We start from the raw sequence: 24666 nt of genomic DNA on the forward strand, positions 1-24666 counted from the left end.
GTCTGTTGCGGGGAAGGCGATTGTAAGCCGCTGTGAGCCTCCTCAGAGCAGTGAAAAGCGGGGTATAAAAAGCAACTCTTCTTCCTCTTCTGTGTAAATGCCTTAAGTCACTAAGTTCTGGCGACCCGCTGCCTTAATGACACAGTGAGCCGCAATGTTCTATGGCGCATGACGTGATTCCAGCGCTTCTTGTACCTTAGATAGCTTTATTTCTCGCCCCATATATGACAGAGCCCGTCATTACATCCAGGCTCAAACACAGGCGAAAAAAGTTTTCTGACAGGCGACCAAACGCTCCCATTGTTGTGGGCGGGGAGAGGCGGTTGGCGAGCCCCACAAAAGCGCGCGGCGCGGCCAACCCCCATCCACGTCGTTGAGCCGTTAAAAAGAAGGGAAGGGGGGGGCATGAAATAGATTAGCGCGAGCCTTGAACTGCGCGCGCTTCCGCCTCCCTCCTCGTGCGTGTATATAAATACACGGGCGTGGGCACGCGCGTGCTAGGCCGCGCCCCGCCTCCCGACCGTTCCTCGCCGTCGCCTTCGTCCTCGCGCGGGAGAGGGCGCGCGCGCTCGGAGGCTCCGCCCCCCCTCATCGGGAGAGAGAGCGCGCGCGCGCGCGTGCAGGGCAACAGGAGGCGAAATCCTTCACAGCCGCCGCCGCGCTGAAGGGGAAAGCGGGAGGCGGACCGGGGCGGGGGGAAGGTAGCGGGACTCTGCCTCGGCCATGGCGGAGCGAGGGGCTCCCGGAGGCGGCGGCGGCGGGAGCGGCTCTGGCGGCGGCGGCCAGCGGGGCTCGTTGGTGCCTGCCCTCCTCCAGCCGCCGTCTTCGTCCGCCGCCGCCGCTTCCTCGGCGTCCCCGGCTCTTCAGACCGGCCCGGGGCAGGCGCCGCCGCCGCTGCAGTCGCAGCAGCCGCCGCCGCCTCAGCAGCAGCAGCAGCTCCTCGTGCCCGGCGGCTCCTTCGGCCCCGGCGGGGGAGCGGCCGGGGGACGCCCGGTGCAGATGAACCTGTACGCCACCTGGGAGGTGGATCGGAGCTCGCCCAGCTGCGTGCCCAGGTGAGACGGAGGAAGCCGCGCGCCGCCCTTCCCAGCCCTCTTTGGCTCTCCTCTCCCGCCCCCCTTTTCCTTTGAGCCTTCCCCCCCCTTCCCCGGAAAGGACGAGCCCCTCCCTTCTCCTCCCCACCACGCAGCAGCATCTCCCTTGCCTCGCTTGGGAAGGAGATACGCCTCCCTGCAAGGAAACATGGACATCTGCTAGGCACGCCAGCCTCCAGGTGAGATGTGGTGGGGGTGTGGAAGGATTCCGTGGGATTTCGGCTGTCTGTGGACCACAGAGGGCAGATTCTCTGGCATTGTATCATACAGACGTCTCCGTTCTCTCCCGGCTCCATCCCCAAATCTCCCGTTTTCCAGCCTGGATCTGGCAACCCTGCCTGCCTATCTGGAACCTGGCAACCCATCTCCCAGGTAGAAAGGGACACTACCCCTGCCCACCCACCCACCCACCCACTCCTTCCCTCTGTATTGGCCCACATGTGAAGGGAATAGTGCTCCTTTCCCATCATTTCATACTTCCTGTGAACAAATAATGAGCCCCTCCCATAATGGGATGCTGGCATCACCCGATTTGAAGTAGAAATCCCCCCCCTGCCACACACAACCAAACATCTACATTGCTCCTCACCTGTAAATGAAGAGAGACTGCAAGTGGAGAAAACTAGTCCAGTTATAAAGGACAAGAAGGAAACACCCACATCTCCCTATGTAGGAAGGAACACTGCCCCTGCCCCACTGAAAAGTAGAACAAACTTCCTGTTTTTAAATATCTACAAAACTTAAATAGTTCTGTAACCTAGAACATTTACACACACGCATGGATTTGGGTGCCCAATTCCCTGCCCTCAGTAACTGTATACCTTGGTATAAGACACCAAACATATAGTAGAATGGGCCACCCAACAGTCTGTATCACTTCTCATAAAGAACAACAGATGCGACACTTGGGAATGGATATTTAATGTACGATTCGGTCAACATAAAATAACCACACTCCATTTCTGATAGATCTATTATTCTCACCGTTGCTAAGGAAAAATATTGTTTGGGCATACAGGTTCATTTATTGGAGGAGGGTACATGACTGCTCCAAGATATTTGATCAAGAGAGCTTTAATCGGATGAAATGAAAGGAACAATACAACCTGAAACACAGGTATAGAGGAGCTTTTTCTTGAACAGCTACCCTTCTCACATGGAAATACCCAGCCCCACCATAACATCCATCCCCATATAGATAGGATGCTCTCCCCCCTTAAAATTCTAAACCCTTTGAAGAAGAAGAGTTGGTTCTTCTATGCCGCTTTTCTCTACCCAAAGGACGCTCAAAGTGGCTTACAGTTGCCTTCCCTTTCCTCTCCCCACAACAGACACCCTGTGAGGGAGGTGAGGCTGAGAGAGCCCTGATATTACTGCTCAGTCAGAACAGCTTTATCAGTGCTGTGGCGAGCCCAAGGCCACCCACCTGGCTGCATGTGGGGCAGTGCAGAATCGAACCCGGCATGCCAGATTAGAAGTCCGCACTCCTAACCACTACACCAAACTGGCTCTCTTTCTTACAAAGAACCAGGCATATACCCATGTCAGTTCTTCAGGCAGAGAAGCCTCCTCAGACATTTACACCTCCTTGTATAAAGAACCAGCCTGTGTTGCATCTGCCAGATATTCTGAAACACACATAGTGTTTCCTTGTTACCAAATAAAGAGGAAACTAGCTCCCCTGCACAGACACAGGTTAAGAGTGTGGCTTCTGTGTGTATGTGTAGGTAGTAAAGGGACGAGGCTTGTCATGGTCTCCGTGGGGATATAGGTATTGAGGAAGGACTGGTTCTTTTATCTCAAGGGGGGGGGGGTTCAGTGTTCATGGTGGATGTCTTTTCAATATGTGGAAGGTGGTGCTTATGCATGGTTGATTCTCCATGAATACCTAAACTCCTTAAACTCTCCTTCATGTATAAAGGAGAGCTTTTTCCACCCTGAAAGGCCTCCTATCGCCCCTCTTGCAGTGCCACTCAGCTTCCAGAATAATTTCAACCTCCCTGGCCCAAAGGAAGAACTAATCCCCTCTCTGTATAGAGACTCCTCTTTCCCAGGTGAGAAGGGTGACTGGCTCTCAGAGCATAGGCTGAGTCAGAAGGAAACCCTTTGTGCCTTACATCTGCAACTCCCCTGATGCAAGTGAGAAAGAATACGGCCTCCCCACTTTGACTCACTGTCTCCCGATTTCTCCTGTTTCCCGGTTATGAGCACAACTGTTGGTTTAAAGTGAGAACTAAGGTCCCCGGCCATGCGATACAAAATCCTTGGATCGGGACCAGGTCTGTCCTGGCCATTCACCCATTGTGCTGGGAACTCAGTTCAGGTTGGACCTGGACTGCAGCGAGCAAGGATAGAGGGTGGTTAGTTTTTAACCCTGGTGGTGTTTTTTTTTAATCTTGGTCTTTAATCTGAAGTGGGGGGACTGTTGTTTGGGAGTAGTCAACCTGTGGTCCTCCAGATGTTCATGGACTACAATTCCCATGTAGTTCATGGACTACAATTCTCGTGGGAAATGTAGTCCATGGGCATCTGGACGGCCACAGTTTGCCCACCCTTGCTTCATCCAGGGCTGATCTGAATGGGTCACTGTGCAACATTCTAGTACAAATGGAACACAAGGACCAGGGAAATATTATGTGGTTAAGCCCTAACATGCATTGTGAGGTTGCCACTGTCCTGTTACCAAAATCCCCTCCCAGCAACTATGAGCAGAGCTGGTTTAAGCAGGAGCCCAGCCTTCTGGCTTCCCAAAGGGAAATGACCTTGGCTGTTGGAACCAAGATCCATGGTCCCCTGTTTTCATTGCACGTCTGTGAGAACTTTTCCCCTCTTAACCCAAAGAGTCAAAATGTCTTAATCGGATGCCAGGGTCCTTCAACTCTGCAGGGACCTTTACTCTGCAGACACCCTCTTCTGCTGCACGGTAGACCCATAGCATGCATTGAATTAGCAGATGGTCTTTATACTAAAGCATGTTCTGTATTTTTAAAGAATCCTCCTAAAAAGAATTTGCTCGCTCAGGGTAGCCTTGTACGTGTCTTTTGTTTTTCCGCCTGCCGTGTCGCAATTTCCTTTTGTTTTGGAAATCATGTTGAGTGACCTCCCTACATTCCCCATAATGTATCAACATCTCCCACCTTTTCTGTCCAGTGGGGACCCCAAGAGGTTCACAACTTTCTCCCCTTCTCTTTTATCAGCACCACAACAACAGCCCCATGAGGGTGGTTAGGCTGCGTGTGTAATTGACCCAAGGTCACCCAGGAAGCCCTGCCTTTTTAGACAGAGTGTGTGTGGATTTGGCAAGCAATGCTCTCCTCCTGACTTGTGTTTGCTTATGTTACTTTTAAATGTCTCCTGGATGTTGATATCACCAGCAGAGCCAGTGCTATTAAAATGAAGGAGTGGGTAAACTGCCCTGGTCTGGAACCGCAGGAACGAATAAAACTAATTCCTCTAGTAAAATTGACTTTTTAAAAACCAGTCTCTCTCTCTCCTGCTCATATTAATAAGCCATCAGTCCGCTTGACACCCAATTGACCTTACGGAGGTTTCTTGTCTGGGTAACAAGTCCACCACCATCTCAAACACCCGCCCCCACTTCCATTCTCCTGAGTTGTGTAATGCTGGCTCTAAGACCCCTCCTTCCTCTTTTTCCTCACGCCTGGCGCTGGGACACACCCCCTTCCTCTCAGCCTTCACAAAATTGGATTTATTATTTGCACGGTGGTGCTGCTGCTCCTCCGAGTACCGCAGATACGGGCTGGCCACAAGCTCTGCCTGGGTGGCGAGCAACTGGCATAAGAGGGAAACAGCCGCCTGTGTCCACCGGGAGATAAGCAGCTATCTGCACTGATTGATTACAATTTATTTTTAGTCTGCCCAGACCTGTTTGATCCTGGAGAGCCCAGGTGGCTGCTTATTATTCTCCTCTGGAGCAGACATGGTGCTTGTTAGCAGAATTATGATGCTAATCTCTTGTTCAAAACCTACATGAGGCTCAGCCAGTACTTCCCTGCTAGCAAGTGTCATAGCCGCACGTTTCTAACACAACCAGTGCTGCGTTTTAACATTTTTGTGGCCGTTGAGAGATCTTCCTGTCTGTGTCTCAAGGGCAACATCTCCTCTAACTTATCTCTTTAAACCAGGAGTAGTCAAACTGCAGCCCTCCAGATGTCCATGGACTACAATTCCCATGAGCCCCTTCCAGCGTTCGTTTGACTACCCCATGCTTATTGCTGATCTTTAGATGGAGACAACTTCTTCGTTGGCTGAGTGTTAATAGTAAGGGCCAGCCCCATTTAGTGGGTTTATATTCAGGATCCTCTTCTGGCCTACCATGTAGAGCAGGGGTAGTCAAACTGCGGCCCTCCAGATGTCCATGGACTACAATTCCCACAAGCCCCTGCCAGCATTGTAGTCCAAGGACATCTGGAGAGCCGCAGTTTGACTACCCCTGACCTTTAAATACTGTGCATATTTTGAATAGCTCTTTGAAAGCTGTGGGGAATACGCTGTGGCCAAACCTGTGCAGAAATCTACTTAAGAGCAAGTCTCCTTCCTCTAGAAAGGAAAACAAACTCGATACCTTCCATGTAGTTTGCATTCCTGTCAAAATCGGTTTATAATTATGAACTACTTGCTTGTTTCTGGGTTTGTTTGGGGGCAGATGTTCTAATACTCCTGAAACCCCAAGTTTTAGGGCCCTGCCGGACTACAGGCCTCCTTGAGTCAAGAGCCTGTACATGACTGCATTAAATGAAACCACAGTTACTTTAGGATGTTCCTGCTATAAAGAGTTGGCTGAATTGATTTAAGGCCACAAGGGGTCATAGCAGTCATTCCAGCGCAACCTCTGCTATGTTTACACTGTGCATAAATCACCTAATGCTTTTTGGCTTAAAGCGGTAGTTCTAAGTGTAGGTGGCAAAGGGTATGCCTTTTCATGTTCGCATCCAACAACTGTGGGTTTCTTGGGTTATGCTCAGAAAATTACCCTCTCGCCTAGCTTTCTGCTTTTTCTGTGGTTGATCTGTCTGCACAACGGCCGTCGGTAGCTCCACCTTTTTGACTCTTAATTCACTGCCATGGCACCGGAAAGTGTGTTGCATGCTTTACTAAACACAGGCACTTAGTTCCTGCCACGGAGGAAGTTACTGAGTAGAACGCTGGTCTTCTCCATTCCAAACGTATCAGTAGTGGTGGTGATGTGATTCGTCAGCTGTTCTTTAAAAGAAAATGGCTGAACTTGGTTCAGCACATGGAGTTGTTTTTTTTTTCTCCAGGGAGAATCAACAATCGCTGTATGAAAATACCTCCTTCTGAGGGAACGTAGGTGGCAAAGCAGTTATTTCTAAATTATTTCAGTGGTCCAAAGCAAATAAAACGTTTTGAAACGTAAAAACCCTTTTGTGTGCATAATCTCTCATCATGCGGCAGTAAGGCTTGAGTGACAGGTGACCAAGCCTAGGTAGTCAGCCGTCCTGTTTTGGAGTGCAAGTGCAAATCGTAACTTTCTGATTTCGGGTGAGAGTGCTTGGGATAAATATTTAATGCACGTAATACCGAGCGGTGGGGTGGTAGTCCAGATGAACGGATTCTCAGGTTTTTCAAAATCCCTTTGCTCTTTAGGAATACTTTCCTCTGAATATCCACAGTAGCTCTTCTGTCATTTCAGAGTAGGAGAGACGGGCAACACTTCCTGTTCTGACCTTTTTCCTTACAAAATCTTTGCCTTCCTCACGTGCTTCTCTTAGCTGAAGGGCTCTGCTGGTTTCCTAGGTAAAAAAATAACCATAGGAGGAGGGAAGGCAATTTTTGCCAAAGCAGCTTTCTCCCCTGTTCCATCAAATAAATCACTCTTGACACGGCTGATGAGGTTGTTGACTTGTTCGGAGTAGAACTTTGAAATTTTCTAATGATATGTGCTCTGAGAGCCAGGAAAGTGTCAGTTTTCTCCAACTTAACAGGTTTTGTGATTCTCGTCTTTGTTATAAGAGGAACTTTAAAGTGAAAGCCTCGTATGAGGAGATGATGTTTGAACAAGTCGTGTGGGAGCTACACTGTCAAATGTCCAATTACAGTTACAGCCTTACCTGATCTTAGCCCCTCTTTATCGTCTATTCTGCCCGGCTGTCACAGTGAAGTTATTTCATGGTTTGTCAGCAGGGAGTATAGATTTGATCACTGGCTCACTGGAAGGGTGTGTGACTCGTATGCATTATGTCCCAAGTTCAATCCCAGGCATCTTCAGTTAAAGGATCTTGAATGGCAGGCTATACAGGGCTGAAATCACAGACAGCTGCTGCCATTCAAAGCAGGCAATACTTAGCTAGCTGGATCAATGGCCTTGACTTCGTGCCAGACAGTATGACAAGTCCCAGATCCACTTGGAACCTTCTTAACTATGCTTGCTGCCAGTGTAACAGTTCATAATCTTTTCAAGATCTGACTTTCAGCATTTAACAAAAGCCATGTTTGCTACTATAATTTACACCGTGCCATCCCTTTGTGATTCCTGGAATGTCTGGAATGAACATTCGGGATCCCTGGAATGTCCAGCATGGGCACTTGAAATGTTTGGCATGCTTAGTCAAGTCTATGCAGGGTAATTAGTCTAGGTCATCTTGCATGCACTGTGAGTTGCTTTCATCCACTGATGTTTTGATGGCTCAGGTACATTGTGGTGTGCCCAGTGACATTAATACTGAGAGGGAGGATTCTGTGCATGTGTTTTGGGCTGCCACCCTGCATTTGATCTCCCTAATGCAACCTGCACCTTTAACCTGTGGAATGAAATGTGTCCTTCTCAACATTTGAGTAATTTGGAGCCTGTCAGGCAATGATACTCAAGTGGCTCCAGGAGCCACATATGGCTCTGTGGCATATTTTCTGTAGTTCTTCTCAGAACCATTCCCTCATGTAGCGCATCCTTCATGTTTCAGGAAAGTGGGCAAGGCCACTCCCAGTGGGGCTTATGACTGGCAGGTCATTCCTACCTTGAAACAGCCTCCAGAACAGTTGTTCTCAACCTGGGGGTTGGGACCCCTTTGGGGGTCGAATGATCCTTTCACAGGGATCGTGGCAGGGCGAGCAGCTTGGCTGGGGGGGGGCACCACTGTTGCCACTCTTCCTGCAGGTGCCCATGCTTGGCCGCCAGGCACTCCAGGTGCAGTGCAACTTGGCGGCCTCGGGCTCCAGGCGGCAGCGGTGCAGCTTCTGCAGCTGTGCATCCAGCCTCTCCAGGTGCGCCCGCTCACCGCACAGCGCGTCCCGTTATAGCACCTCATCCCCGCAGAAAAAGAACAATTTATATAAAATCATGACCAATGGATTTTCAAGCCATTGATCAGTGTTTAATTTCTGCGAAAGAACACTAGCATTATTTTATGGCTGGGGGTCACCACAACATGAGGAACTGTATTAAAGGGTCGTGGCATTAGGAAGGTTGACAACCCTGCTCCAGAGGAACTAGTAAAGTGTGAGCCTCCCGGAGGAATGGGCCTCATGCCTGGGTTGCAATGAAATGTGGCTTTTTGGGTTCCATGATTGAGAGGACAGCCCAGGGGGGGCAGAAGGGCATGGTCTCCACTATCTGCTGTCAGCAGTTGATTATCTAGTTGTCCATTATCCTCTTAAGAGAGCCAGCTTGGTGTAGTGGTTAGGAGTGCGGACTTCTAATCTGGCATGCCAGGTTCGATTCTGCGCTCCCCCACAAGCAACCAGCTGGGTGACCTTGGGCTCGCCATGGCTCTGATGAAGCTGTTCTGACCAGGCAGTGATATCAGGGCTCTCTCAGCCTCACCCACCCCACAGGGTGTCTGTTGTGGGGAGAGGAAGGGGAAGGCGACTGTAAGCCGCTTTGAGCCTCCTTCGGGTACGGAAAAGCGGCATATAAGAACCAACTCTTCTTCTTAATGTGGACATATTTATTGAACCCAAGACGTTTCCCACGCAATTCAATCACAAGTGAATACAAAGAAATCCAAATTGCTGTCTTCCCCTATTCATCCCTGGAATCTGTTAACCATTTTCGTTATGCTATATGTTTCTTTACCTTCGCACTTTGCCGTTAAATATGAACTGATTGCTTCCATTTTGTGACATTGTATCTGAGGAAGTGTGTGTGCATACGAAAGCTCATACCTTGAATAAAACTTTGTTGGTTTTAAGCAGAAGGGCACCAAGTCGGAGCAGCCCAAACGGTATCACCTTGCCCCGATCTGGAGGGCCCAAGCAAGGTTCAGAGGGCGGGGGCAGGTGACAGTGGATAAGTGGTAGGGTTGTGGGGGTCCTCCTTGGTGCAGGGGGTTGGACTAGATGACCCAGGAGGTCCCTTCCAACTCTATGATTCTATGAAAGGTGCCCCTGGCCTCAAAATTTGTTCGGCTGGTAGTAATTGCAGTTGTAACTCTTTATGAGAGCCTCTTGTGCCGCAGAGTGGTAAGCGGCAGAAATGCTGTCTGAAACTGTCTGTCCATGAGGTTGGGAGTTCGATCCCAGCAGCCAGCTCAAGGTTGACTCAGCCTTCCATCCTTCTGAGGTCGGTAAAATGAGTACCCAGCTTGCTGGGGGGTAAACGGTAATGACTGGGGAAGGCACTGGCAAACCACCCCGTGTTGAGTCTGCCATGAAAACGCTAGAGGGCGTCACCCCAAAGGTCAGACATGACCTGGTGCTGGCACAGGGGATACCTTTACCTTTAACTCTTTATGATATGCAGAGTGAGTACCACTAAGGCATCTTGGTGTTTTCCAACAGCACTTATTTCATTTTTAAATTCCATCAGTGTATGCACACTTCTAGCTTCTAAAGGAATTCTTATAATCCCTCATTACCCTAATATAATTGGTTATAATTTCCTCGAGAAGAGGTGACAGGACGCTGACTTGCCTTTGCTGTGCTTTGAATCCTGTGCCGTTTGCCTGCATGTGTCATTTACTACGTGCGTGAATCTGTTCATCACTAAAATATGTGTGTCTCTAGGGTAGGTCTAGGAGCTTATTATAATCTGCTTTATCTGAAGAATATCATTTGATTTTGGCACAGATCAGATGATCCTATCGCCAATCGCTTAATGCACGGGTGGCCAGATTGTGATTTTCCAGATGTCTCTGGACTACAATTACCATGAGGATCTGCCAGCATGCAGGAGCTCATGGTCATTGTAGTCGAGAGACACAGTTTGGCCACCCCTGGCTTAGAGTGCTGGATATATTTTGCAATGCACTTAGCAGGATGTAACTATTGAGGATGGCACTATAGGTTAACTCAGTGACTTGTAGAAAAAATGTGATTGTTGGGTCTGCTTATTGGCTGCTGTGCTCACGGAAATTGCTTTGGTATGCTCAGTATCATTTTCACGATCACTGGGAAGCCTTTATACTAGGAGTGATTTCCAGTTAAAAAGAGTTTTTAGCTCCCTGTTTATAAAACAGAACGGCAACCAATTTGCTTAGAATCGAACACTTAATACAGGGATTTTTTTAAAAAGTTGATGTCATTTGTGTCCCGTTAATTCTCATCACCACCCGTCTTTTTTATTTAATAATTTTGAGAATTTCCCACCAATTTATTGTTGTTGTTGTTGTTGTATTTATATCCCACCTCCCCCCGAAGGCTTGAGGCGGTTTACATAACCCCATCCCCTAAAATCCATACGATAACAATAAGTTCCAATGAAATTACAATAATTAGTAACCAGTTGGTCACAGTAGCAACAATGATGGCATAGTCTTACTCGTCTAGTCTCCGCATCCTCAACTACGCGGGGTTTACATCCCCCTATTCCAGTTGAAATTGGGCCCACTGATTAATCAGCTAAGTCGCAGTCCTGCTTCATATCACTTTTTTTCTGGTAGACTCGACCTAAAAGAGGTGAAAGTGAAGCATCCTTCAATTAGGGAAGATTCAGAGTTCATGAAGACATATAAATATATTGACTTTGATTCCATTAAGTTACTTTTCCCCCAGATCAAACTTAAACTCAGTAACACTCTTCTACCTTACCAAAGTAAACTTAGCAGTCATGGGATAAGAGGAAGTGTTCTCTTATGGATTGAACTCACTCAGTGACAGGAAGTGATGAGTAGGGATCAATGGGCAGTTCTCACAGTGGAGGGATGTAAGGAGCAGAATCCCACAAGGATCGGTATTGGGGTCGATGCTATTAAATCTATTCATTAGTGACCCGGAACTAGCGGTGAGTAGTATAAAGGCCAGATTTGCAGATGACACTACATTATTCAGGATGGTGAAAACCAAGGATGACTGAAGAGCTCGGAGAGAACCACCACAAGCTGGGTGGGTGTGCGACAATGTTGCAAATGAAGTTCAGTGTTGGTAAGTGTGGTGATGTACTTTGGGACAAAACAAAAATCCCAGATTTGAGTGTAGGCTAGTGAGGTCTGAACTTGGGTCCTCACAGGTACATGATGGAGGGCCCATATCCAGCCTGTGCTGAGGCAGCTGCATTGGCTATCGGTTGCTGCCCGGATCAGGTTCAAGGTTTTGGTTCTTACCTTTAAGGCCTGACCACCAAACTAGCTCTCAAGAGAATGACAAAGATGATTGGGGGGGGGGGTGGAGCACCTTTCCTCTGACTCTGGGACTTTTCAGTTTAGAAAATAAATGATAGAAGCTTATTAAGTTATGCACGGGGTTGAGAGAGTTGAGAAAAATACTTTTTTCTCCCTTTTCCAAAATGCTAGAACTTGAAGGCATCCAGTGAAACTAATGCGGGGGCAGTAGTTTCAGGACAGACAACATGAAATTCTACTTTACACAGACAGTAATTTTAATATGCGCCATTGGCTGTCAGAGGATGCAGTGATGGCTGCAGGAATAAGCTTTAAAAGGGGATTAGATAGATTCACGGATGAGCAATCTATCAGTGACTACTAGCCAATGGTGGCTGAGGGGAACCTCCACATTCAGAGGCACTAAGCATCTGAATCCCAAAGCCAGGAGACAAACTCAGGGCCTCGACCTCTATGCCTTGTTGCTGGCTATTCAGGGTAGTGGATGGGGCCACTGTGTGAGAGAGGATGCTAGACTAGGTGGACCACTGGTCTGATTCAGCAGGCTCTTCTTCTGTTCTTCTTCTGTTCTTATATTGTTGTATAAATATGCTGCCCTTATGAATAACCTTCACTGATGTTGACTTAAGTGATAAGAGATTGATAGTTGAAGTTAATCTATTCTGGAATTGTTATGACAAGAAGAATGAAAAGGTTTGTCTTGCATCCTAACACATGAAAGTGTGCATGGTTGCTCAAAAGGAACAGATTTTTCTGCCAAGAAAATGTACAGAGAATTGCAGGTTTCATAACATGATCTACAGGCAAATTTGTGTTGATGTAAATTAATATGCGGGTAAAGGAGGAGAGTGCAAAAGTTGGCTTTAAACTCAACATCAAGAAAACGAAGATCATGGCATCCGGCCCTTCAATGCCTGGCTAATTGATGGGGAAGAAATGGAGGTAGTGACAGATTTTATTTTCCTGGGCTCCAAGATCACCAAGATGGAGACTGCAGCAAAGAAATTAAAAGATGCTTGCGCCTAGGGAGGAAAGCTATGGCAAATCTAGACAGCATCCTGAAAAGCAGAGACATCATCACCCTGCCAACAAAAGTGCATTTAGTCAAGGCTATGGCCTTCCCAGTTGCAGTGTATGGATGTGAAAGTTGGACCATAAGTAAGGCCGAGCGTCGAAGAATTGAGGCTTTTGAACTCTGGTGCTGGAGAAGACTTTTGCAAGTCCCTTGGAATGCAAGGCGAACAAACCGGTCAGTCCTGGAGGGGATCAGCCCTGTTCTTTAGAAGGCCAGATCCTGAAGATGAAACTCAAATACTTTGGCCACCTCATGAGAAGGAAGGACTCCCTGGAGAAGAGCCTGATGCTGGGAGCGATCGAGGGCAAAAGAAGAAGGGAACAACGACAGAGAATGAGGTGGCTGGATGGAGTCACTGAAGCAGTCGGTGCAAACTTAAATGGACTCCGGGGAACGGTAGAGGACAGGAAGGCCTGGAGGATCATTGTCCATGGGGTTGCGATGGGTCGGACACGACTTCACACCTAACAACAACAAAATTATTATGTTTGTGTGTGTGTGTGTTATATACCAACAAATTCATTCTGTGGCTACCTGGATGGTCCAGTCTAGACCAATCTTGTCAGATCTTGGAAACTATGCACGGTTGGCCCTGGGTATTATTTGGATGGGAGACCACCAAGAGAGATCAGGCTTGCTCTGCAGAGGTGAAGAATGACAAGCCACCTCTGTTGGTCTCTTGACTTGAAAGCCCCATGCAGCCAGCTGGGTGACCTTGGGCACAGCACTGATAAAGCTGTTCTGACCAAGCAGGAATATCAGGGCTCCCTCAGCCTCACCTCCCTCACAGGGAGTCTGTTGTGGAGAGAGGAAAGGGAAGGCGAATGTAAACCGCTTTGAGACTCCTCCTGGTAGAGAAAAGTGGCATATAAGAACCAACTTCTTCTTCAGTAATATCAGGGCTCTCTCAGCTTCACCCACCTCACAAGGGTGTCTGTTGTGGGGAGAGGAAAGAGAAAGTCGCTTTGAGCTTCCTTCGGGTAGAGAAAAGCGGCATATAAGAACCAACTCTTCTTTCTGCTAGACCTCCAATGACCCTGGGAGATATCTGGACAAATGGGTATTTTAGCTCATTTGTACAATGTTCAGACACCACTGTGATTGTATGTTAATGGGTCATATTCCTACATTAGTTCATAGGAATAATTTCCAGTACACCAGTAATGCTCCTGTTAACTTTTGCATGTATACATGGACTTGTGACACTTAATTGCCCTGGCTTTCATATAATATAAAGTTTTTATTCTTTTCTTCACATGGCTTTCTGTGTCCTTTTGCCTTTAATTTCCTCTGAATCCTGTGTTGCAAAGGGACTTCGCTGGTTAACAATTAATTCAGATAAGGCCCAGTGACTTTTCTGATACTGTATCTAATCTTCAAACTAACAATTAATCCACGAACAATGCTTTTGGGTGACAACTTTGACTCGACCTCTGTTCAGGGAATGCTGGTGCTTGAAGTTAAACATAGGCACGCATAGGCCTGCTATTGTTAATGGGAATAGTCAGTTGTCTTCATCATAGAGGGAAACGGATAGCGTTCTTGCGTCCCTTTGATTTGAGTCTAAATTATATCCTCAACTCTACAAAGAAGCTTCAGGAAAGCCATGACTTTGTGAAGTTGTGAGGGCATCTCATTAAGCGTGGTTATTTTTCACTGAGCCACATTTACTGATGAAATATTTGCATTGCCATAATAGATTTATTAGTAGATCCGAAGCAAAACATTAATATTAAACCCCTTCCTACAGCATTTTTGCTTTCCAGCTTTGTTATTTTCAAGGCCTGCTCTTGTGCTGCAGGTGCTTGACCTTGGTTCTATAATTAAGCGGGAGCAATTTAGCAGTAAGAATTTTGGGTATTAAATAGGACTTATTTGTTGGTTATAGTCTGCTTATCTCTCTGGGCCTCAAGTTGAATTACACAGAATAAGTTGATACAATCAATAGTAGGGTCGGGCACTTCGGTGTCTGAAGCGGCCGTTCCCGCCTGGAGCAGCTCTGCGCCTGCGTCCATACATCAACTGGTGCGCCAACGCCCACACCTCCCCTCCCCCCCCCCCGTGTCGTGGCACTGGCTGCTTTGGGCGGGAATGGCCGCTTTGGATGCCGAAGTGGAGTGGGACATCTAATCAGTAGGGTGGGACATCTGAAAAACCGGGCAATAGGCTTTCTCTTGTGGAAATCTGGAGGCCAATCAGAGGGGGAATTACAGAGGGGAAGTTCTAATATGATATGTAAAATCAATGCATATATTATATAGGAGGAACCTACCTACAGCAACAGATAATATGAACTTTTGACAGTGGTTTAGTGTTTACTCCAAGCTTCTTTCTGAACCAGACAGTGTAGCCCTTTTCCTGTGCAGAAAGCCCTCTTTAATAGTTTAGTTTTGTATAGTTTTTGTATTGTTTGCAGAAAGCCAGGAGAGTGGAAGTCTTCCAAATTTCATCAGGCAGGTCATTCCATAAGGTAGGGGACATAACAGGGAAGGCATCTTTATAGTTATTGATTTTGCCTGATAGCAGGGTGGGACATGCGGAAGGTTTTGCATTGAATAGCATATACTAGTAAGAGCTTAAATGGACTCTGGGGACCAGAGGTCTGGGGGATCATTGTCCATGGGGTTGTGATGGGTTGGACATGACCACGCAACTAACAACTAGGAGCATATACTACTACGAGGTGTCGAGTCCAAGACAGGCGGTATATAAATGGACATAATAAATAAAATTAATAAAATGGGGACAATTGTTGTATCTTTCAGTGTTATTTTCTTTAGCCAAACTGTGCTGTTTTTTTTTTATCATACCTTGATTAAAGCCCTTACCTGCATGGCCCAGGCCAGCCCAACCGGGTCAGATCACAGAATCATAGAGTTGGAAGGGACCTCCAGGGTCATCTAGTTCGGGGGTCATCAACCCCTGGTCCGCGGCCTGGAAGGCCACAGTACCGGGCTGCCGGCAGCAGCGCCTGCCTCCCCCCCCCACAGCGAGAAGTTCGCCAGGCCTGGCTAGCTTCTCGCTGCGAGAAGGAGGAGAAGAGGCAGGCGCGGCTGCCGGCACACTGGCGACGCAAACGCGCATGCGCGCAGGTGCAGTGCATGCGTGTTTGCGCCCCCTGGTGGCGGAAATGCGCATGTGCGGCAACTACGCGTGCGCGGCGCCCGAGCCATCAGCTCTCCCCTCACCTCCGGAGGCAGTCTCTGACCTCAGAAAGGTTGGGGACCGCTGATCTAGTTCATCCCCCTGCACAATGCCTGCCTGCCCACCCACAGTGACCCCCCATGAAAAATCTCCAGAATCCAGCCTAGCCTGGAGGAAATTCACCTACCATCCCACAATGGCAATCAGCAATTCCCTGAGTATTCAAGGAAGGGCCACAAGAGACAAACAAATGCCTTCCTGCCTACTCACTCACAATCTAAGTTAATAAATAAATAAATAATAAAATCAGCATTTCTGTCAGATGGCTATCTAGCCTCTGCTTATAAACTTACAAAGAAGGAGAATCCAGTACCTCCCGAGGAAGCCTGTTCCACTGAGGAACCAGTCCGTGAGAACTTCTTCTGGATGTTTAGCTGAAAATTATTTTGAATTAATTTCAACCCGTTGGTTCTGGTCTGCTTCTCTGGGGTAACAGAAAACAACTCTGCTCCATCTTCTGTATGACAGCCCTTCAAGTATTTTAAGATGGTTATCAGATCCCCTCTCAGTCATCTCCTCTCCAGGCTAAACAAACCAAGCTCCCTCAACCTTTCCTCGTAAGACTTGGTTTCCAAACCCCTCGTCATCTTCGTTGCCCTCCTCTGGACATGTTCCAGTTTCTCTACATCTTTCTTCTGTTGTGGTGCTCAAAACTGTTAAGACAGTGCTCCAAGTGAGATCTTACCAGAGCGGAGTAAAGTGGTAATATTGTCTTGCGTGAGAAGCTAAACAGAGTTAGCACGTGTGGTTTGGTGGTTATAGAGTAGGACTGGAGGGATCCAGATCCAAATAACTACGATGCTGTGAAGCTTAATTGGATGGCGTGAGACAAAGCAGTTTATTGGACTATTTAACTTAAAAGCGACATGGAAACCCATGGAAGACTATTTCAGTTACTTTAAAAACATTGTTATTAATTCTGTGTTTAAAACAAATCTGTTTGGGCCAAATTGATGGAAGCAGTGTTGGAGGAGGCATTTGTTATGAACTTCAGCTGTGGATGTGGACAAAGACACCTTTACTAAGTGAGTCAAACATTGCTCAGCATTATGAGCTTAATTTCCTGGAAGAAAAATACCACTGACATTAACAGGCCTTTATTGTTTTGGGAATTAGTATATGATGAATTCCTTGAATCAGACTGTGACGATTAAGGGCTGCTGGGATATTTGTTGATCCTCTGTAATTGTAAAGTCAGTTCAAAATAAGAGTTGGTTCTTATATGCCGTTTTTCTCTACTTGAAGGAGACTCAAAGTGGATTACAGTCGCCTTCCCTTTCCTCTCCCCACAACAGACACCCTGTGAGGGAGGTGAGGCTGAGAGAGCCCTGATATTACTGAAGAAGAAGAAGAGTTGGTTCTTATATTCTGCTTTTCTCTACCCGAAGGTGTCTCAAAGCAGCTTACAGTCCTCTTCCCTTTCCTCTCCCCACAACAGACGCCCTGTGAGGTGGGTGAGGCCGAGAGAGCCCTGATCACTGCTCAGTCAGAACAGCTTTATCAATGCCCTGGCGAACCCAAAGTCCACCCAGCTGGCTGCATGTTGGGGAGTGCAGAATCGAACCCAGCTCGCCGGATTAGAAGTCCGCACTCCTAACCACTACACCAAAACTGACTAAATAATTTGATTTTTGAAGGGCAGGCTTTTCCAAGCCCAAGAAGGTCTGTCAGTGATGTGGACTGCACTAAGGAACAGAGCCATGTAGTGAGAGAATCTCTTGTTTGTAGGCTGTCCACAGTGCAAGTATGCTACAGTGGCGTGCATTTACACCGTCATCCTAAACAAGGTTGCATACACCCTTCTTAGACCATTGACATAAGTTAACTGATTAATCTTTTTCATGATTGAATCTGCTGTACTTCCACATCCATGCCTTGTTCTCAGGATTAAGGTCACATGTTTTGTTTGGAAGCACATTGTGCTTATTCTGAAGTTTTTCTATGAACGTGAACTGACTCAAAGGACAGCATGTTGGCACAACCGTTATTGGGGCTGAACAAAGGCAGGAGTTTGTTGTGGCTGACATAATTACCTGGCCAGAGCTTCTTAGCCCAGTTAAGTCTTTTTTAACCGAAGGAATAATGAAATGCACATTGTCTGTGTTGAGGGGAAGGTAATTAAGGGCCTGTGATTTGATCCCTCTAGCTGGGGATTTGCATTTCCCTTTTCTGGTGTGGAGCGAAAGTGCATTGCTGGGAAGGGTTGATTAAAATTAACACCTTAGTCCGCCAACCACTAACTTCCCTTTTCATAGAATTGAGTGATTTGCAGTGTTGGTCTGAAACAACAGGACAAACTCCAGTGGCACCTTTGAGGCCAACAAAGTTGAATTCTGAGTATAAGCTTTTGTATGCATGGACATGAAAGCTTATATCCCGAATTAAACTCCTTTGGTCTTAAAGGTCCCTCTGGAGTCAAAGTATGTCGGTATCTTAAAGGTAAGAGGATGAAAATGAAACCATTCACCTTTTAAAACTCCTTTTGCATTTGTTGATTTTTTTGTTCCTGGGTGGGATGAATGCAACTGCAGTACATGTGAACACACAAAGCTGCCTTCTACTGAATTAGACACTGGTCCATCAAGGTCGGTGTGGTCTACTCAGACTGGTAGCAGCTATCCAAGGTCTTAGGACTTTCATATCACCTAAAGGTAAAGGTATCCCCTGTGCAAGCACTGAGTCATGTCTGACCCTTGGGGTGATGCCCTCTAGCGTTTTCATGGCAGACTCTATACGGGGTGGTTTGCCAGTGCCTTCCCCAATCATTACCGTTTACCCCCCAGCAAGCTGGGTACTCGTTTTACCCACCTTGGAAGGATGGAAGGCTGAGTCAACCTTGAGCCGGCTGCTGGGATTGATCTCCCAGTCTCATGGGCAGAGCTTTTCAGACTGCATATCTGCTGCCTTACCACTCTGCGCCACAAGAGGCACTTTCATATCACCTACTACGTAACTAGTCTTTTAACTGGAGATGCTGGTGGTGGGGACCCTCCGCATGCCAAGAAGAGGTCCTGTCACTGAGCTGCATCTCCTCTCCTTAAGTATAAGAGATACTGAATCATAGAATTCAGTTGGAAGTGACTTCCTGGGTCATCTAGTCCAACCCCCTGCACTATGAAGGACACTCACAACCCTCTCGCTCACCCACTGTAACCTGCCACCCCCTTGAGCCTTCACAGAATCAGCCTCTCTGTCAGATGGCTCTCCAGCCTCTGTTTAAAAATCTACAAAGATGGAGAACCCACCACCTCCCGAGGAAGCCTGTTCCACTGAGAAACCGCTCTGACTGTCAGGAACCTCTTCCAGAGGTTTAAATGGAATTTCTTTTGCATTAATTTCATCCCATTGGTTCTGGTCCGTCCCTCCAGGGCAAGAGAGAACAACTCTGCTCCATCCTCTTCAGTGTTCCCCAACTCCCGGGCACAGCCCAGTACCAGGCCGTGGAGGCCTCAGTACTGGGCCGTGATGGGGGGGAGTGAGGTGTGGGCGCTGGCATGCCAGCGGGCGTGCCATGCCCCTTGCGGATCGCACTTGCTGTGCCGGGAGCGATTGGCCACTTTGGTGGCTGAATCGCTCAAGCCGGGGGGGAGGCGCAGGTATTTGTGCCCACTGGCGAGTGCCACTCTCCCTCTCCCCCCCTGGTCCCTGGGCCTCACCCCCCGGGCCCCGGTCTGAAAAAGGTTGTGGACTACTGCGGCAGCCTTTTAAATACAAAGATGGCTGATTCCTTTCAGTCATCTCCTCTCCAGGCTACAGACTAAGCTCCCAACAACCTTCATATGTCTTGGTCTCCAAACCCCTCACCATCTTCGTTGCCCTCCTCTGGCCACGCTCCAGTTTGTCTACATCCCTCTTCAACTGTGGTCCCCAAAACTGCATAACCTCCTGATTATACTTTCCTTCTGCACCATGGGAATTGTTTGGTACATGTTCCAGTGGAATTTGAGGGTCTGCTGTGATTTCTTTAGTCGCTGAACTGCTAGATAAAAGTGGTGATAAGCCGTTTGTGTACAGAACTATGCTTAGTAGCATTCTGGTTTTGCGTGCTGGGGTTCCACGGTGGAGATGTATTTGATAGAGCTGCAAATTAGTATGTGTTTGTCTCCTGTAGCTGAAGCATTGAACACCTGCAGGGTTCATGTTTATTTGCACGTGGAACAAGCTTCCTTCGTAACGTGATACTTAATATTTACATTTCTTCACAATTGGGATGGGAAATACCTCATTTAATATGGAAATACTGTAGCAGTGCTTTCTTCGGATTGGGAAATACCTGGAGATTTTGAGGCTGAGCCCAGCAAGGGTGGGAGTTGTGGCAACCTCAGGATGCTACAGTGTCAAAAGCCCACTTGCCAAAGTAGCTATTTTCTCCAGCGGAACTGTCCTCTATAATCCAGGGATCACTATTTAAGGCGGGAGTTCGCCAGGCCCCACCTGGAGATTTGCAACCCTCGAATGCAGCTTTATCAAAATTAGGAATGAAGGGCGGTGGTGAGAAAACTTCAAACACGTACAGTACATTTGGACCATACTTCTACAGATTTGGGGAGGAGTCAAATGCTAGTTTATTTATTTGACTTACTAGTTTCAAAGCCCATTTATAAAAATAGGCTTTGAAAGGGGAGAAAGGGAAGAGGAAGGCTGATCCCCCCCCCCACCCGGCCGAGACTCGCGCGGCTCCCCATTGGCCACTTGGCCATGGATTGCCACTTGAGGCTCCTGATTCGCCCTTCCGAGTTTTTATCCTGGACAGGGCCCACCCTAACTCCTCCCCACTTGCCCTTACTCTTTTATTCCTCCCGTTCCTCTGGAGCGTGCGGGGGGGTTTAAAGATAGCTCATCACTCTCGGCTAAGCTGGCTCGTGGCAGGTTACACATTTAAAACCCCAAAATAAAATCCCAGTAACATACCCTATCCCACCCTGGCAATGAAAAAACCACCCTCCATGACTGCCATAGATTGTAATCAGGGAGTGGCTGGTGTTCTAGCCAATCCGAGGTGGGGAGGGGCTAGGTGTAATTATCCTGGCTTTGCCTAAAGACCTGGGGCAGCGGTTCTGAACCTGGGGGTCGTGATCCCTGGGGGGGTCAATTGACCCTTTCCCCATGGTTCGCCGAGGCTGTCGCCGCCGCCCCATTGCGCCGGCGGCCCAAAAGGGATTGCGGCATTAAGAAGTTTGAGAACCAGTGACCTGGTGGAAGAGCTCCAGCTTACAGACTGCGGAACTGAGAAAGCTCCGTCAGGGCCCTCGGCTCACCCGGAAACTCATTCTATCAAGTCGAGGCCAGGTGTACCTGTCGTGGGCCAGGGATCACCAACAAGGTTTCACCCGCAGAGAGAGGAGTCTTGCGGGGGGCATAGGGGGGTAGGCAGTCTTGTAGATATGTGGGGCCCAGACAAAGGATGGTCTAAAACAGGGGTAATCAACCTGTGGTCCTCCAAATGTTCATGGCCTACAATTCCCATGAGCCCCTGCCAGCATTTGCTGGCAGGGGCTCGTGGGAATTGTAGTCCATGAACATCTGGAGGACCACAGGTTGACTACCCCTGGCCTAAAAGGTCAATACCAAAGCCTTGAACCTGTTTATTTAAAATCATTTTATGCTGCATTTTTACCAATTCAGGGTTTATAATGTAGCATGCTTTAAAAAAAAACCCTGAAACATTTAAAGAATTAAAACTAGTTATGATTATAGAATAATTAAATTAAAAGCACATAAACAACACTAGAAGGAGGGCCCATAACTGTTATAGCAGAGTACGACAGACAAAACGAAAAAAAGTCTTCCCCTTATTGACTCCTGCAGCTTACACAGCTTATAACAGGTTATTTTCATGCAGTAGAACGCGTTGGCCTTGAGCTAGATAGCTCAGGCTGGTGTAGCCTCTTCAGAAGCTAAGCAGAGTGGGCCCTGCTTAGTATTTTCCGAGGCCCCCAAGGAATACTAGGGTCGCTGTGCAGAGGTAGGTAATGACAAATGACCTCTAAACATCTCTTGCCTTGAAAATCCCACAGGGTCTCCATAAGCTGGCTGCACTTGACAGTGGGGAGAAAAACGAACAGCCCCAAAGAAAAAAAGATTGGGAGGGATTCTCCCTGGCTCATCTAGCCTATGCATCATAGCAGAATTGATTTAATTATTCTTAAACTGTGGCTGATGGACGGCTGTCTAGTTGCAAGTCTGCATTGACTCTCTTCTGGGTTGTTATCTGAAAGTGCCCTTGGCAGTTTGTCCCACTGCCTGGCACACAGTAATTTTTGTTACACTTGGATAGGTTTGCATCATTGTGCTGTTTCAGATAAAGGACTCCAGCCCAGCCGGAATGCTGGAGACCTTTGGCTGTAATCCAGCAAATCATGTGCTTTGTTGATTTTAGGGCAAGACTTCTCTACCAAACTGTAACACCCGCTTGATTTCCATTTTGGGCCTTCCTCAGGCATTGGTGCCTGCAGGATAATCCGGGACAACATTTACAGTAAAAATGTGGAATTTGAAAATTGGTTTGTAGTGAAAATTCAGCAATATTTCAACTGCAGCAATAGCTGACCGGATGAGACAAAATATTATTTGTGTGCCTGTTTAGTTTTATCCTGCTTTGCTCTCTCCAGTAGGGAACCCAAAGCAGCTTAGAAAGTTATCTTGTTATTAGAAGAGTTTAAAGCAGATAAAAAAAGCTCGTGGCCTTGATCAAGCTAAGACTGTCTTTGAAGTAGAACTGTGTACAAATGAACTTGTTTTTTGTAAGATGTCTACATTTTTATTGAAATTTGAGATGGGAAAGTCTGTGAAAGAATTTGATAAAATGGGGGGAAACGTTGGACATGATATACAAATGGAACAGTGGGGAAATATGTGGACGGAGAGTCTTAAATTTATATTAAGCTCTAGTCTTAAAGAGAACTTCTATAAACTGATGTCACTGGTACTTAACACCTGAGAGGTTATCTAAAATGTATAAAAATATGTCCAATGTTTTTTGGAAATGTTGAACAGCTTGAAAGGACATTTTTATCATCTTTGGCGGATATATAAGAAGGCAAAAAACATTCTGGACATGAATACATGCATCAGTACAGAAGATATTTTTTGGGGGGGACTAATGGATTAAGAACTTAAAGAAAGACATGGAATTTTGATTCTATACATTATTGTGGTAGCAAGATTCATATGCTCAAAAATGATAATGCTTGATATTACCCACAACAAGAGAATGGTTGATGAAAATGATGGAACTGGCAGAGATCGACTTCTCAGTACTGCCCTCTACTGGTAGAATGAACTCCCAGAGGCTATGCAAGCCCTGTTGGAGTTCACCAAGTTCCACAGGGCTTGCAAACAGGAGCTCTTCTGCCAGGCATTCGGTTGAGGCCAGGTCATCGGGAACATCTGGAAGCCCGCCCTCATGACACCACAGAGAGATTTGTTTGTTTGTTTATGGGCTTATATCCCGCCACTCTCAAGAGACTCATGGCAGCTTACAATTATAAAATCTCATAGACCAGTAAAAGCCCTATAACCCCCCCTGACAAACCTCACAAGATTTGGAGCCAAATACCCCTTATCTCCTGAGTAGACCAAGTTAAGGGTGGGGTGTGTAGATGTGAATGCCCACCCCAGGGAGGGGCCACGTTGATCTTGGCCCTGGCCTCAACCCAAGACCTGGCGGAAGAGCTCAGTTTTGCAGGTCGTGCAGAAATGAAATGATAGTGAGTGGATTTGAGGATTATTGGGGGTGGGGGAGGAATATGAGTTTATAGAAAAAAGAAGGGCTTTATTCCTTTTGCATAATCATAATGTAACTGATAAGTAATTTGATTTATATTTGTCATAGATAAAGCGGGAAGCCTTTTCTTTTTGTATTTCTTTGCATATCTTTTCCTTTCCTTCTTTCTGATATCTATTATGTAATGTTCTAAAAATATCTTTAATGACAGTTATTTTAGAAAAGAAAAGGGTTTTCTGCTCCTTCATCCTCACACAAGATACTCCCCTGTGAGGTTGACTGGGCTCAGGATCATCTTGCAAGCTTCCATTGCAGAGTGAAGATTTGAATGTGGTTTTTCATATCTAGTCTTGATATTCTACACCCCTGAACCACGCTGGCAGGATGGTTATCTTACAGTGCAATCTGCAGTAGAGATGACTGTTCTAAGATATTACTCTGTTTGGCTATTAGTCTGAAGCAATCAAAACAGATACTTGTAATAATGTAAAGACTAAGACTTAGATTCTGTCAGGAATCGAGCTGAGCCCAGCTAGCAGAGTCCGTGATAAAGCCACATCAGAGATCCAACAGGTAGTTGTAATCCAAGGAAGAACTTTATTGAACTTTATCTACACAACAGCTAACGCAAATCAAGATCTCCCAAGCAAAGATCTTGACAGTAACAAGGAACAATAGGCACTTCAGAACAGATATAGGATTCTCTCAATAAGGGAGGGGTACAAAGGCATTTCGGCGGGAGAGCAGAAGGGCACCAAAGGTGCTAAGGTTCACAGGCTTGCCAGATCAGCTTAGGGCTGATCCTGCGTTGAGCAGGGGGTTGGACTAGATGGCCTGTATGGACCCTTCCAACTCTTTGATTCTATGATTCTATGGCTGGAATCTAATCTCTACAGTTACAGCCCTGTTGAGACTAGGCTGTCTATGCAAGGTCATGGGAAAAGATTGATAAAGCGAAGGAAGAAGACTCCCCCGCTGGGAATGTAGGGGAGTCCTGGAGCCTGAAGACAGATTTACAGGTTTACAACCCTC

General features: G+C 47.0%; 1 protein-coding gene across 5 annotated transcripts in view; it reads left to right on the forward strand.

The window, feature by feature from the left end:
* Window positions 1-494: 494 nt before the first annotated feature.
* The window catches only part of PACS1 (phosphofurin acidic cluster sorting protein 1), a 117153-nt gene continuing 92981 nt past the window's right edge, over window positions 495-24666 (forward strand). For 3 of the 5 annotated variants that reach the window (XM_077322972.1, XM_077322963.1, XM_077322982.1), the window contains exon 1: window positions 495-1055. In XM_077322972.1, coding sequence (XP_077179087.1) covers window positions 724-1055 — 332 coding nt within the window. In that variant the 5' untranslated portion in view covers window positions 495-723. Of the gene's footprint in view, window positions 1056-1249; window positions 1274-24666 lie in introns of those variants that run through there. The other 2 variants (XM_077322956.1, XM_077322992.1) reach the window with 2 other exon arrangements.

This window comes from Paroedura picta, chromosome 1, assembly GCF_049243985.1.
Source record: "Paroedura picta isolate Pp20150507F chromosome 1, Ppicta_v3.0, whole genome shotgun sequence".
In the NCBI taxonomy this organism is placed as follows: Eukaryota; Metazoa; Chordata; class Lepidosauria; order Squamata; family Gekkonidae; genus Paroedura; species Paroedura picta.